The sequence below is a fragment of the Ovis canadensis genome, chromosome 1 (genome assembly GCF_042477335.2).
Source record: "Ovis canadensis isolate MfBH-ARS-UI-01 breed Bighorn chromosome 1, ARS-UI_OviCan_v2, whole genome shotgun sequence".
Taxonomy (NCBI): domain Eukaryota; kingdom Metazoa; phylum Chordata; class Mammalia; order Artiodactyla; family Bovidae; genus Ovis; species Ovis canadensis.
The window spans coordinates 211,227,531-211,242,518 of record NC_091245.1 but is presented as its reverse complement, the minus strand read 5'-3'; the positions used below and the strand labels follow the sequence as shown (position 1 = coordinate 211,242,518).

Genomic DNA, 14,988 nt, shown 5'->3' with positions numbered 1-14,988 from the left:
CCGAGACATAGAAACAGGGAGTATTTATCAACTGGCTCTTGATCCTCAGTATTAATGGACTGCCGCATAGAGTATTAACACCTTGACACTCACAGGTTTGCACCTGTAACAGAAAGGTTAGAGAATTCCTTCCTGTACCAGCAGAGGAGCTGGGAGCCAGAAAGCAGGCTTATGGAACCAGAACCCCAGAGTCGTCCCATACCGTGGGGTTGGGGCTGGGGATAGGTGGTTGTTGCAAAGTGGAGAGCTCAAGCTCCATCCAGTGGCTCAGCTGTTAAAGAATCCGCCTGCAATGTGGGAGACCTGGGTTCAACCCCTGGGTTGGGAAGATCCCCTGGAGACAGGAAAGGCTACCCCCTCCAGTATTCTGGCATGGAGAATTCCATGGACTGTATAGTCCATGGGGTTGCAAAGAGTCAGACACGACTGAGTGACTTTCACATCACATGCTCTACCCGAAAAGGATAGCCACAATTCACAAAACATCATCTGATTTCTACAGAAATGCTGACCAAGATAGCCAGAAATCCAGCTTTCCTGTGGCTCAGACAGTAAAGAATCCATCTGCAATGCAGGAGAGGCGGGTTCAATCCCTGGATCAGGAAGATCCTCTGGAGAAGAAAATGGCAACCCACTCCAGTACTCTTGCCTGGAGAATTAGATGGAGAGAAGAGCCTGGTGGGCTACAGTCCACGGGGTCGCAAAAAGAGTTGGACATGACTAAGAGACTAACCAACAACAAAATGTCCAGAAATCCAAAATTTTATGTTAAATCTCTTGATCTTGGTCTCTTGAGAACTAATTCTAATTTTTCTAAAATACTGTGGGGCCAGACAAAACATATCTGCAAGACAAATTCCATCATAGGCTGCTGGTTTGTGAGCTCTGCTTTAAGGCTTTGATTTAATTCTATGATAGTAGAACTTAAATTTTAGGCATTGGGGAACCAGTGGAAGTTTTAAAGGAAAAGAATATCATGGCCAGGTTTTACTTAGGCCCCATCCTCAGATGTGTCACTTTTACTCTTCAGCACACCAATCCATGATTCCAAAAGTGGCAACCATTTGTGATAGGGCAATTATAAAGTAACATATAAATCTCTCTTGAAATCTAGCACAGACCACAGTTTTCCGTAACTAGCAGTGACTTTGCAGAATCCTTAAGCCCAAAGATGAATTCCCGTTTTCCTCACCAGCTACCAAGTGATAAATGATGATCATGTGCGAAGAAACACGAAGCTGCTCCTTCTCTTTCCTCGGTCCACTAAGATGGACTTGGCAGAGGAACATGTGGATGAGATATGGAACGGCATCAGGCAACAGCCATTCTGAGAGCTCCCACCTTCAGCACACAATGAGCATTTCGTAAGGCCCCTGACGATGAACCCACTGGCTAGATACTGTCCTTCTAGCAATCAAAGAGAATTCCTATGAAACAAAATTCATCTTCCTTCTGCACAAGTGGAGGAAGGGAACAGAGAAGTAGGGCATCACAATCAGCAAATGAAAATCCCCCAAGCTATTGACTGCGACCCACTGCACTAGACAAAAGGAAAAGGGAGACCTCATGAGAAAGCAGAGGCACATTTCTCACCCCCAGGAAAGGCTTTGCCTCATAGTTTTATCATCCTAAACAAGACACATATAACTAAAGGATCACTGCTTGCCTTTTAAAATACAGTTCTGCTACAGCAGTGAACTCTTCAACCTCTTCAACCTCGGTACTTCGTTTTCATTCCCTAAAATATATTTTTAAGCTGGAGTGAATGAATTCATATCTAGTGAAACACCTGAGAGAATTTAGCAAATCTGGAACAGAGACAAGAATACGTAAATAAGAAGCACTATAATACCGAAAGTAAAGGACTTAAAAAATGTCTCCAGCAACACATAAAAGCTACATATTTAGAGACACAGAGAAATCGGTTTGGAAGAATACACAGTATGTTAGCAGTACCAGTTACCTCTGGGAAGGAAAAAGTGGGGTGCGGAAATAGGGATTTTAAGGAGCATTTTCCCTTCCAACAGGGCTGGAATATTTGACAGTGAAAATGTGTGTTATGTCTACTTGTGTGATAAGTCAGGTGAAAAACCACCTAACCATCCATCAACAGAAGGATGAATTCAGACAGTGGGACACTGTATACTATTTAACATGAATAAATTATAGCTACAAGTATTATCATTGATTGATGCTTTTGAACTGTGGTGTTGGAGAAGACTCTTGAGAGTCCCTTGGACTGCAAGGAGATCCAACCAGTCCATTCTGAAGATCAACCCTGGGATTTCTTTGGAAGGAATGATGCTAAAGCTGAAGCTCCAGTACTTTGGCCACCTCATGTGAAGAGTTGACTCATTGGAAAAGACTCTGATGCTGGGAGGGATTGGGGGCAGGAGGAGAAGGGGACGACTGAGGATGAGATGGCTGGATGGCATCACGGACTCGATGGACGTGAGTCTGAGTGAACTCCAGGAGATGGTGATGGACAGGGAGGCCTGGCGTGCTGCGATTCATGGGGTTGCAAAGAGTTGGACACGACTGAGTGACTGAACTGAAGTGAACTGTATTATCATTCCCTGGTACCTCAGCTGGTAAAGAATCCACAATGTGGGAGACCTGGGTTTGATCCCTGGGTTGAGAAGATCCCCTAGAGAATGGAACAGCTACCCACTCCAATATTCTGGCCTGGAGAATTGCATGGACTCTATAGTCCATGGGGTCACAAAGAATCGGACACGACTGAGGGACTTTCTCATGTATCATCATAGATAAACCTCAAAAATAGTGATGAGAAGAAAAGAAAATGACAGAGATATCTTTCTATTATGATGCCATTTATATTGATTTTGAAATCATAAACAATGCTATATATTATTTATGAATATATATGGTATTAATATAATTACATACATGAAATAGTAAATTCAAGATGTGGATTTGTCTGGGGAGGCATGAAACTAAAATTGGGAAAAGGTACAGTGGGTTTCAGCTGAATCTTTACTTTAAAATATCAGAATAAAATGTAGCAAAATGCTAGGATTTGATAGTGCTGGTGAACTGGTTGATGAGTATATGTATGTCTGTTTGGTAATCTGCTATACTTTGTATATGTGAAATAATTTTTAAAATTTTTAATTTTTGTACAGTCATGTTCATAGCAGCATTATTCACAATAGCCAAGAGTTAGAAACAGCCCAATGTCCATCAATAGATAAATGACAAGCAAAATGTAGTATACACATACAATGAAATACTATTCAGCCTATAAAGGAAAGAAATTCTGACATACACTACAACATAGATAAACATTGAGGACATTATGCTAAATGAAATAAGACAGTCATTAGGAAACAAATACTCTATGACTTTGCCTACATGTGGAACCTAGTCAAATTCACAAAGTAGAATGGTGGTTGTCATGCTCAGAGGGAAGAGCATATTTTTAATGAGCTAAGGAATTTCAGTTTGGGAAGATGAAAACTGTTCTGGAGTTGGGGTGATGATAATTGCACAAGAATATGAATGTACTTAATGATGCCACTGAACTGTAGACTTTAAAATGGTTAAAATGATACACTTTGTTATGCATATTTTACTACAATTTTAAAGTTCTTTTAATTTAAACAAATCACAATTATATATATATATATATATATCTTCATCAACAAGTGAAAAGTCAAAGTGTTAGTTGCTCAGTCATGTCCAACTCTTTGCAACCCCATGGACTATAGCCTCCAAGCTCCACTGTCAATGGGATTCTCTAGGCAAGAATACTTGAGTGGGTTGCCATTCCCTTCTCCAGGTCTTCCGCACCGTAGAAGTATTCTTTACCGTCTGAGCTACCAGGAATGTCCATCAATGGAAGACCAAACAAAAAACAAGAAACTTTGGAAATTATACAAGGGAATAGCACATAGTCAAAAAGAATGAGATCCACACGTGCTGGTCTAGAATGACTGCGGAGGCAAATGGGCCACTGGAAAAAGTGTATGGAATGCCACCATTCATACTACATAGCATATCTCTAGGAAAAAATATCTAAGAAATTGGTAACTGTGATCACCTCTGGGGAAGAAACAGGGGAGCATGAGTTTAGGGGTGAGATAAGGACTTACCTATTCAAAAACTCAACTGGTTTTCCTTTTTTTAAAACCGGTTTTTCAATGATCAATTCTCTAAATTATCCATATGACCAAGAGGGATGAAACTAAATAACTGGAATTCACACCTAATACCCCAACTCTGAGTAGCTAAATTTTAGAGAGGTTAGGTAGTATGCCCAAGAGCACGCAGGTGACAGAACTGGCTAGTTATCTTAGCACGCACTTATTCTAAGGATGCAAAATATTTGATAAAAGACTTTAAAGTATGTCTCTGTACTGCTAGTTTATTGAGGCAGAAAACAATATGTTCTCCAAAGCAACTTACATTTGCTTAGTACCATGTAGTTTAGTTTGTATACTGTCAGCATGATTTACACATCTGGTAACATTTGCCCCTGTACCTAATTTTTTAAATTTTTCAACAATCGTCTTTAATGAGAGGTTTTTCTAGTCCTTTCCTTCTAGACTTTTGTTGACTATCATTTTAACAGTTTCCATGTTTGTTTTTCACAAACCCAAAAATGTGTGAATGGTGGATTCTTTAAAGCAAAATAGACATTTTTAAAAACATCATAAATTCATACACATATATGTATACAGGGGCTTCCCTGGTGGTTCAGATGGTAAAGAATCTGCCTGCAATGCAGGGGACCCAGCTTCAGTCCCTGGGTTGGGAAGATTCCCTGGAAGAGGTATGGCAAATCACTCCAGCATTCTTGCCTAGAGAATCCCATGGACAGAGGAGCCTGGCAGGCTCCATGGGGTCACAAAGAGTCAGACACAACTAAGTTACTAACACTTCACTTTTCACATATGCAAATACATACAAACATATATATCCTGAATGCAGATCTGCCACCTTCCTCACTCTGCACTTTGGCAGCTAAAGCTGTAAAAGAACACACTCAGTATCTCCCAAAGACATACCTGCCTTTACTTTATGTACAGATAAAAACTCCTTCCCACCACTAGGTGGTTTTTAAGCAAAAGATCCTTCTTCAAAGATAGTGTACCAACCACATTCAAACGGCTCACTGTAAGATTTAGAGAGTCCACAGGGTGGCACTAGATACCTTTGGTCAAAGTCCATAACCTAGTAAGCTATTTCTAGAAAACAGGGATAGAAAAGAGCCTCCGGCATCAGCAAAGATTAAAAACTGAAGCTAATATGAAAGACATCTTGTTCCTGTCTGGAGGGATGGCTGCCAGCCAAAACACATTTGAAACTCTAATTATGTACTTAAAGACTTATCCAAAATGCCAAGCAGAAGTTATAGACTGCCCGTGGAGGAGCATATTTCTTCCAGTGGCAAATTTCCATCTGTTCCTTTGGACATACTTCATTACAAGTATTTGATCACCTTAAAACATATTTCCATCTACTCCTCCTTAATACACAACTCTCTCTTTCTCTCTCACACACACACACAATAGAGTGTATTTTTAGGTAAATTTTTTCCTTGTAGAGGGGAAGAACTCATAATCATATCTCTATTAAATAGTATTTATATTTCAAAATAGTTACTTGCCTTTATCTTTTTTGCAGTTCCCAATTTTCAACAGTTTATGAATATCTCACAAGAGGAACAAAACTCAGTGGGCTCATCCTCACCTCAGATGATAAAACTTATCATAAAAGATCTATTTCTGATCTTAACACTTATATCGATTCATAATAGACTGGGAACGTTTAGTGTCAGTCTTTTCCATACAGGCAATTTGAAAAGGTAACACCCAGTGCTTGACCTTGAATAGATTTTCAGCAAACAAATAAGCCTTAGACATGCCTGAAGAAAGAAAATCTAACAAGCTCAAGTGGTTTAAAACTATTTTTATGTTCATTATCATGACTTTAAGCTAAAAATCTCTTGGAGATGATTTCATAAAATATGCTGATGCCTTGAGTATTTTACAACACAGATAGATTCAATGATATCTGTTCTCTTCATTCAGAAACATTTTTTTGTGCAGACACAAGAATTTTTCCCACGACAGTAAGTGTATGTGTCTTGCATCCCGATTAAACAAAGCCCAGCAGCATCTCCCAGGGCTCTAACCTTTTTAAAATGAGTATTTAAACTGAAAAGCACATTGCATCCTGTCAACCAGAGTGCTTCAAAGACCATACCCCTATAATACATTGTTTATATAAGCTGATTATATTTGCAAAAGTATTTTATATATGAACACCCAAAAGATTATTGGGCATATTTGCCTCTTACTATGTGTTTACTTCCAAAAGCAACGGTTACAGTCCTGCTAAGCAACTTTTCTCAGAATTTGAAGGAAAGATTAAACTTAAATCTAAAAATTAAATCTATCAATAAAATTGAGAACTTGCTCCAATTGAGCGAGGCGAACTCCAGCAACGGGAGAATGGGGTAGCGTAGGCAGCAGGGTTAACTCTACTGCACACCCAAGTAGGTGACAATATACTCTGAGTTCAAGGAAAGAGCTGTGGACTGTGGCTAGGTCATGTCTGCTGACTCTTTGCGACCCCATAGACTGTCGCCCGCCAGACTCCTCTGTCCATGGGATTTCCCAGGCAAGAATACTGGAGTGGATTGACACTTCCTTCTCCAGGGAATCTTCCCAACCCAGGGATCAAAGAGCATCTCCTGCAAGTCTCTTGCGTTGGAGGCATACCCTTTACCACAGAGCCTCTGCGGAAGCCCCATGAGTTCTAGAAGCAGGTGGCAAATTACATGCAGATGGATAAAAGGTGAATCCTCAGCCATCAACCATCTGCATCAAAAATAACACCTCAGCACCTCAGTGCTGACAACGCACCTTCTGTCTTTGATCCTCAACTCACAACCAAACGATTTGCAGACAAGACTCAGAAACTCTTTTATTAAATTGAACACAAAATGACTGCTATAATAACGTCAAGCCTTTATCAGAAATCAGTACATAAATGAGGATACACAGCCAAAATGAGCCATCAACAGAAGCAGTATAAATTTTAAATAACTTTCAGGATTCTCTATTCAATATGCTTAAGAAAATAAAACCAAAAGAGCAATTTCAGTTTCACAGTTCACAGTTGATTGGCTTCAATCCCAAGACATTTTTGTCATTTATGTAGCCTCAGAACACAGATTTCCAAAGTGATGACTGGCACAAAGCCCCAACAGCATACACAGATGTTAAATCCCTGTATGACATTTAGGGGAAACTGTAGGAAACAAACGCAATTTCATACAGTTCTGGCAGGCATTTTTTAGCTATATCCTTTATCAGAAACATCGTTCTAGGGAAACAGTAAAAGCAATTTTTAAAGTTTGCCATGCCATTAAATGAAGGGTTGTAAAGTTTCCCTTGGCTCCATGATTTTATTCTCTAATTTAAAACAATGAGCTAAAATGCAACATTAACAGTGAAAGCAAAATCAGTTTTGCTTCTGGATCTAGAGCATACATCCAAGAGAGGCAACTTATTGTCTTAGCAGACACACGGAATGCTTTAGAGTAGAGTCTGCCACACACTAGTAAGGCATTTCAAAGCAGACACCCCATACCCAGACTAAATTATTACAGTCAGCTGAGGATATCACAAGGTGGACACCAAGTAACACAGAATCAACATGAAATTCTTACAAAAATGACACACATTTACAAAACCACAGGAAGATGCTCAAGTACCAAAAGAAGGTAAAACAATGACCAGCCACTCTAAAAGTTTTGTTCCTGTAAATGCCAGATTTTCAGAATAGAACAAACCGCTTTATATGTGCTTTGCACTAGGATAATATTGTTCACCCGGACACGTGGGGTTTCTTTTCCTTAAAAAAATATATCATGTAGAGAATATACATATAATCAGTGATATAGAACATTTATTTTCACTAGTGAGGGGGTCACTTAAGCACTTACACAGAAAGAGTTATGAGTGAATCATGAAGGTTATGTAAATGTGAAAGGAAATCTGATAAAACCTGTGTTATTAGTATTTAACAGCAAAGTGAGATTTTTAGCAGTTGCATTGACTTAATGAGAAACTATGACCACGGAAAAATCTTTCAAGTTCAAAGAATTGTAAAATGTCCAAAAAACTGAAAGTCTAATTAGTAAAAATACATAGTTTCATTTTAAGTGCCCTAAAGGGAGTGTTTATTTTGAAAGCCATGAATTTTATCAAAGAGCACAAGAATATGAATCCAGGATATCAAAATTTCAGTTCTGACTTACCCACTGAATCTTCATAATCTGCAACAAGTCACTTAAATTCTTCTGATTTTGTCCACAAAATAATTGGCATAAAAATAAAGGCATATGTCAATAACTTTTTCCTAAACAGTACTAGAGTAAAGCTAAAGATGGTTACTAAGGCTTACAATTTCAACAACTCATTGTACAGTACAATCATTTTTAATCCTGCTAATTATGGCTAAGAGAAAGCATGGGCAGTTACAATTCTCAGGGAATTCAAAGGCTTTAGATAAACTAATGGTTTCAACTTTCTAAACGACTCCATCTGTTCTTCTAGAGTTGTTTTAAGCAGCTAATCGTCTGTGGGATTGACCCTTTATGCCTCTCGATTCTCTGGCAGAACAGGTGAAAGCAGTAAAGGGAGAAATGATACCATGGAGCAGTAGGTTGAAATGAGGTATACGCTGATTTAATAAACCCCAATCAGTAATTTACAGTTTTCTAAAGAAGCTGCATAGTTGAGCAAACATACGTCAAAAGAGAGGGATAAAGAAAAAATTCTTATCATGAAGCTTTAAAATGTATGACGATTAAGCATTAAAATGACCAACACCAAAAAACTTCAGTTTAAAAAGGAGTTGTCTTCCCTCACTCTAAGCATATACAAAAACAGAAACAAGAAGGCTAAAGTCCACAGGAGAAAAAGACATATGTTAACTGGCTCAGGTTATCAACTTCATACACTGCTTGTTAAAAGTTGTTAATATGTAAACAGATATTAAACTATAATTAATTATGCCTATGCTGAATTGTTCAGGGAAGTATCTGAAATTTACACTAGAATGTATATTTTTTTAAAATTCCATTGTTCAACGGATAAACAGAGGGACAGACAAATATATGGTAATATAAGTACTGGAAAATGTTAATAGTAGAATCTAGTGCTAATATACTGTAAAATTCATCAACTTTAAGGTACATTTAAAATTTCTAATAAACTGTCAAGAAAAATGTTAGCATTTCTGCAGTAAAATTAATTTAGCAGTGCATTTAGAGACTCAAAGAGTACAGGCAATTTAGAATTTTTAATTCATTATAGTAAGGAAAATTTTACTTGAAAACATCTTGAACCTGATTTGTAAAGGTACCTGTTTTAAATGTAGAGATGAATCATAACAGCACAATGAATAAGCATTATGCATGACAGTCTTCACACACTTCATGTGCAAATACATAATTCTATCCTCTCTACAGTATTAGATAAGACAGTATTTGAAAATGACACTGGAATAAAGTTTTTCCAAACATCAATATCAAGCTCTTCCCAATCCACCACACTATCGATCACTAAATATAAATGCAATGCAGATCAAAGTGGAAAAAAAAAAAATCAATGACCATTGCCAGCCTTGTACAACTGGATTCATTTTCAGGATGTATGGTTCCTGATCAATTATCATATAGTTTTACTCAATATCAAATTGCGATTGCATGAATAAAAAAAAAAGATGTAGAACATAGAATTCACACAAAGCTTTGTTACTCCAAGCTCCTATTTTATGCATTGTGACTAATGGCAATAATTATATCATCTCTTCTTTCTGTGAAATGCTAAAACTTGCTAAAGGCACTCATAATCTGGGCTTAACAAAGACAGGGTCACATGGGACCATAAGCCAGTATTTTTTTGGTAGCTACCCAGAAGAGGAGTTGATAAATGATCCTCCCATTCATAGTGGGAAGACAAAGTCAAACAGCTATCAGTAGAAATGTCGTATGAGAAGCTATTTACACAGCTATTTGTCCCTTCAGTAAGACTGATAGTGATAGCTCACAATGACAGGGGTCCACCACCAAAAAAATTAAAGCAACAAGACATTCTTTATGATGCATGAAACTTCTAAATGGTGATCTGGCTGGTTGAAAAAAGAAAAGCCAGCAAGATAGAATCTTTTTAAAGTATCTGTTCAAAAGCTTGCATTAAACTTTTACCTATACTGACAAAACATTTCTCTACTTCTAAAGCAGCTCTGTTGTCTTTCATATATGCCCCACCAAGTTTTTAAAAGGTCCTTCCAGCCTGTGTTCTGACACTGAGGAAACAAAACAGGTTAGGTTCCAAATCCATCACTCCTAGGCCTCTCTGTAGAGGGTATTATGCAGAACAGTTACATGTCTCCCCTGACACAAGCGAGACTCGTTTTACACGGGTCACTGAACAGTCCTCCAACTGTCGTCGTTCATAGTCTCCGCTGATTCAGGAGTGAGGGAATCATTAAAACCACCATTAATCCCTCGAGTCTATCTACAAATGAAGATTTAATCAGATATATAATATATATGTATATACACATACATGTGTATATATATATATCTTTAATCCTAGTTCAAAGTGTAGATACAAGCAAGCACACCAGTATTGGAGAACAGCTCTATAAAATAAGGTGGAAGATCTCATGCTTTCCTTTCAGCTGTTTAAGTTAGAGGGACATGGAGATGATCTCAGACAGCCATGATTTTTCATTCAATCTCAGGGTTTCAAAAAATTCTAAATGGTTTTCTAAGTTTATCAACTAAGGAAGAGGGGCAACAGTGAGGAAGAGTTGGAGGAAGTTTTTGCAAATGGTATAGGACAATTATTCGCCTTGCAGATTTCAGTGCAATAAGAGACAAATAGACACACGTCATAAACAACATGCACATATTTACAAGTTGTGATACAGGACATACAAAGACAAAACCAACAAAACATTTCCTGTTCAATGTGGATTTGAAAGGATTACATGGCACACTCAGCTCTATAGCTGAGTATTTTTGAAAAAACACTTCCAAGACATAAGCAATCTAATCTTTTAATTGGAACACCAAAATTTTTCCTTTACATCTTCTTGCCCTCAATATTTTAGAAGAGTTTCTAATTGTTATCTTCAACATTGATTTCTGAATGACAACTTACATGAAGATATTCACAGAGAAGAGACTTTGATGCTCTGCATTCTTCTTGCAGATCTACTTATTTGACTAAAGGTTTTCCATTGGTTAGGTCCCTGTCCATTCTTGTATACAGTACATAAAAAGGTATTAATGTGATTCCTGGGGAGCACAGGTGCATATTCTAAGGTATATTACAGAGCAGGACCTGATTTTACTAAATGAAACTGACAGAGATCACATATCACTGAGTGCAATACTAACAACAGCCTTCTTTGACAGGAAAAAAACAACACTGTCCGTAAGGAACGCATGAGTATGAGAAACTGTACCATGCAGAGGTGGATTCACCCAGGCATTTCCTTTCTGACACCTCTCTCACCGTTTGTTTCACCTATGGAACACAGGAGAATATTGCAAGGTAACAGGCCAAAAACACAACCCACTGTCATAGAGATTTGTGATTTGTTTTTTGGATGTGTATGTAACCTTTATAATCATGGAAGTTATTTATCAACTGCCTAGAGTTTGGAAAGTAAGGAGCAAACCCAGCTATTGTAGGCAATATGGTTTCTAAGGTGTCATATAAAGCAAACATCAGTCTTTTTTAGTGCAAAGAAATAGAACAAGTAAGAAACAACACTATAAATCTAACTTTTTTCTTTAAAAGAAAATGCGTTTATGCATTCATAACATCTGTTAAGGGCACTGAGAGACTAGAAACCTGAATATGCAAGGCCAGGAAAAACACCAAGGCCTTAAGTCCACTGCTATTACATATATAAAATGAAACTCTTAAGTGGGCAGAGTAGAGAAGATCCTTCCATTAATTTTATCTGCAAAGGAAAAGCTGAAAGTGGATGAATGCCACTTGTATAAAATGTAAATTCTTATCCATAATCTTTTACTGATATCTAAGGATCCAATGAAATCTTCTCTATGGTATCACATAAAACTATATATACATAGGTTTATATATGTGTGTGTGTATATAACTACATATATATATACATATACATGTGTACACATATATGTAGTCACATACAGAGAGGGGAAAAAAGAATTTTTAAATAATTGTAGAACCACGTGGCCAGCACTGTCATATTAAAATCTACCAAAAAGTTACACTTAGCAGCAAAATGAGTAACCTACTAATCAATAAGAGAAGCTCTAAATTGCCCTAAAATAATCAATTATACTTTATAGCTTACTGCAAAAAGTGTTATTATACTGATTCACAGGTCTAGATAGAACTTCAACAGAACATTATTTCATGCTTCTGTTTCTGGGATAAAATAAAATTACTAAGTAATTCTACTTTTCAAAAAACCATGACTTCAACAGAAGGGTAACTTGAGAGTGTACCAGAGAATGTACCAGTGTACCAGTATCACAAAACTTAATTTTAAATATGGGTCTAGATAATTCAAAAATTGTTCAGAAGTACAAGGAATGGAATGATGATTATAATTTTCCTTCTCCTTATCTTTTTGCCTACAGAATTTTTAAGGAAAAATAGGAGTTTTATTTTTAATTAGTAATATAAGCAATCAAAAGTGAATTTACCATAGTGCAAAGATATTGCTCAATATAAACTTCTATGAACATGGCCTTTCAAAAGGAGTATGGATGAGCACCCATCTTATCCATGTAAATATAGCAAATAAGTAAAATACAGTTAGTGAAAGTTCATAGAATCCTCCATTGGTTAATCTAGACAAAACACTAGAGCTTCTCATTTTAAAAACAAAAAGCAAAAATAATAATACTGTTATAACTATCAGATATGACAGTAATCTATATTTTTATTAATCTATATCCTCAAGGAAGCTGAATTATAAAGAATAATGCCAAAGTTCGGGTATTTTTCTATTGGAAATGATACTAAAATTTGATTAACTGTTTTAAAAAAATTCTTTTCTTTCTTGGAAATAGTAAAGTAGTGGTATTTTTCAGGACAGTCTATAAATTAGCAAGACAAAGAAGAATGTAAGTAAAATGTAAGGATCCATTTATCTAAAAAGTCTATCAGAAAAAAACATCAACGGTTCTGAACTTACGGTTGAGACCATCACATAAGTGCATGTTATTATCACGAAGTAACTCTAAGCTGAAAAATCAAACACATTTCATTTCCCAACACCAGCTGAAAAAAATACATTAAAAAAAAATCACATCTATCCTAAACTTATTGAATATTCAAATATGGGGCTTGGAAAACCTACACCACCATTCTGGGGCATGAAAATGAGCTAACTGGATAAGCTAATTCAACTGGAGGAGAAAAAAAGAGGGGGAAAAGAAGGTGAATTTAAATGTGCGAAATTCACAACTGAAAATCAAGTTTCACTATCTGAAGTACACAAACACATTAGAAGTGTCTGACTGTGCAAGAAAACCTGCATTTCAATAAGGAAGGGACATGATAAACAGAAAACACTGTTCTAGGCAAGATTCTAATGCAGTTTACACAGTATATCCTACTGAAAATTCATTGAGTTGAGAAGGTAATTCCAAAGAAACCTTGGGAAACTAAAATCTTTGCTTACCTGCTTTTACTATGATCTGAAGCAAAAACTCAATGAAATTATTTAACAATACATAACACTAACACTGTAAAAGAATATGAAGTTTTTAAATAGTTAAAGCTCTAAGTGGTCAGGCTACTAGTTGACCAGAACTTGGTCAAGATGAAAAGGTATGTCTCATGGGGTAGGTACGTCACAGGCTTTAAGCAGCTCAACACAACTGACCTGAAAAAGCATCAAGACTTAAGCATATTCTCTTCCTTCCCCAATTCTGATACCTTATGGTACCACTGCAGGTTACGTGTATTAACATTAAGCAGAGGAATGTACTCATATCAAAAGAACCACAAAGCAGGGCATGTTGACAGAAGGCGAGCAACAGGCAGGACAAGCTGCTCTATCTGAATATGACAATCACTATACGTAGCCCAGATTCTCCATCTCATTCCTGTATCGTTGTTCAGACACCTTGCTTTTATGTTGCTTGCTCTCTAAATGCTGCCGGAATTCCACCTCTTCGCCAGCCCCGACATTACACATGGAGCAGTAAAACTGGCCGCTTGGAGTAACACACATGGCCAGATCACGGGGGATTCTCTGCCGAGAGCGGGGACCGAAGTAAGGACCTGCTGAAACAGAGACAAGAGCAACATATTCACTTCAAGATACCCACTAAGCAAATGACGGTCTGACCAATTATCACTGTCATCTGTAATTCTAACCTCGAAGTATAAAATTCACAGATTCCTAGTTTGAAAAAAATGGGAAGTTAACGGGTTTTTTTATTTACAATTTTATACACGTTCAGTCTAAAAAGCTAAAATGACTCCTCCAACTATTGCCAGAAACGTTACTGTAGAGCCAAACCCAAACTCTAAATGGCAATGTCTCTAAAAAGTGAATATAATTTTAGAAACACTTTCATTTCTAAGCATTATGTCAAAAGTTATATCATTATGCTAATATTTTCATCCAAAAATTCTACTTCTAAGAATTTCACTAAGAAAATGTTGATAATTTTTGCATAGAGATTTATCAATGAGGACATTTATTTAACTAGAGTTTATAAAAGTTTTTTTGGGAGGGTAAGGATAAAGGAAAGATCCAAACATACAACTCAAAAAAAATCATAGCAATGAATGTAATGAAAGACTAAATAGTCACTAAAACAATGCTATAGAAAACTCTGTAATTACAATATTTGATTATAATATGCCATTACACTGAATAAGAATATCACAAAATATGATCACATTTCCATTTTACAGAAGTAAT

General features: G+C 36.9%; 1 protein-coding gene across 2 annotated transcripts in view; it reads right to left on the bottom strand.

Annotated features, from left to right (window-relative positions):
* Positions 1-8,701: 8,701 nt before the first annotated feature.
* The window catches only part of ZMAT3 (zinc finger matrin-type 3), a 37,622-nt gene continuing 31,335 nt past the window's right edge, over positions 8,702-14,988 (bottom strand). Inside the window, exon 6 of one of the 2 annotated variants that reach the window (XM_069559648.1) lies at positions 8,702-14,342. In XM_069559648.1, coding sequence (XP_069415749.1) covers positions 14,131-14,342 — 212 coding nt within the window. In that variant the 3' untranslated portion in view covers positions 8,702-14,130. The remainder of the gene's footprint in view (positions 14,343-14,988) is intronic. The other variant, XM_069559658.1, reaches the window with a different exon arrangement.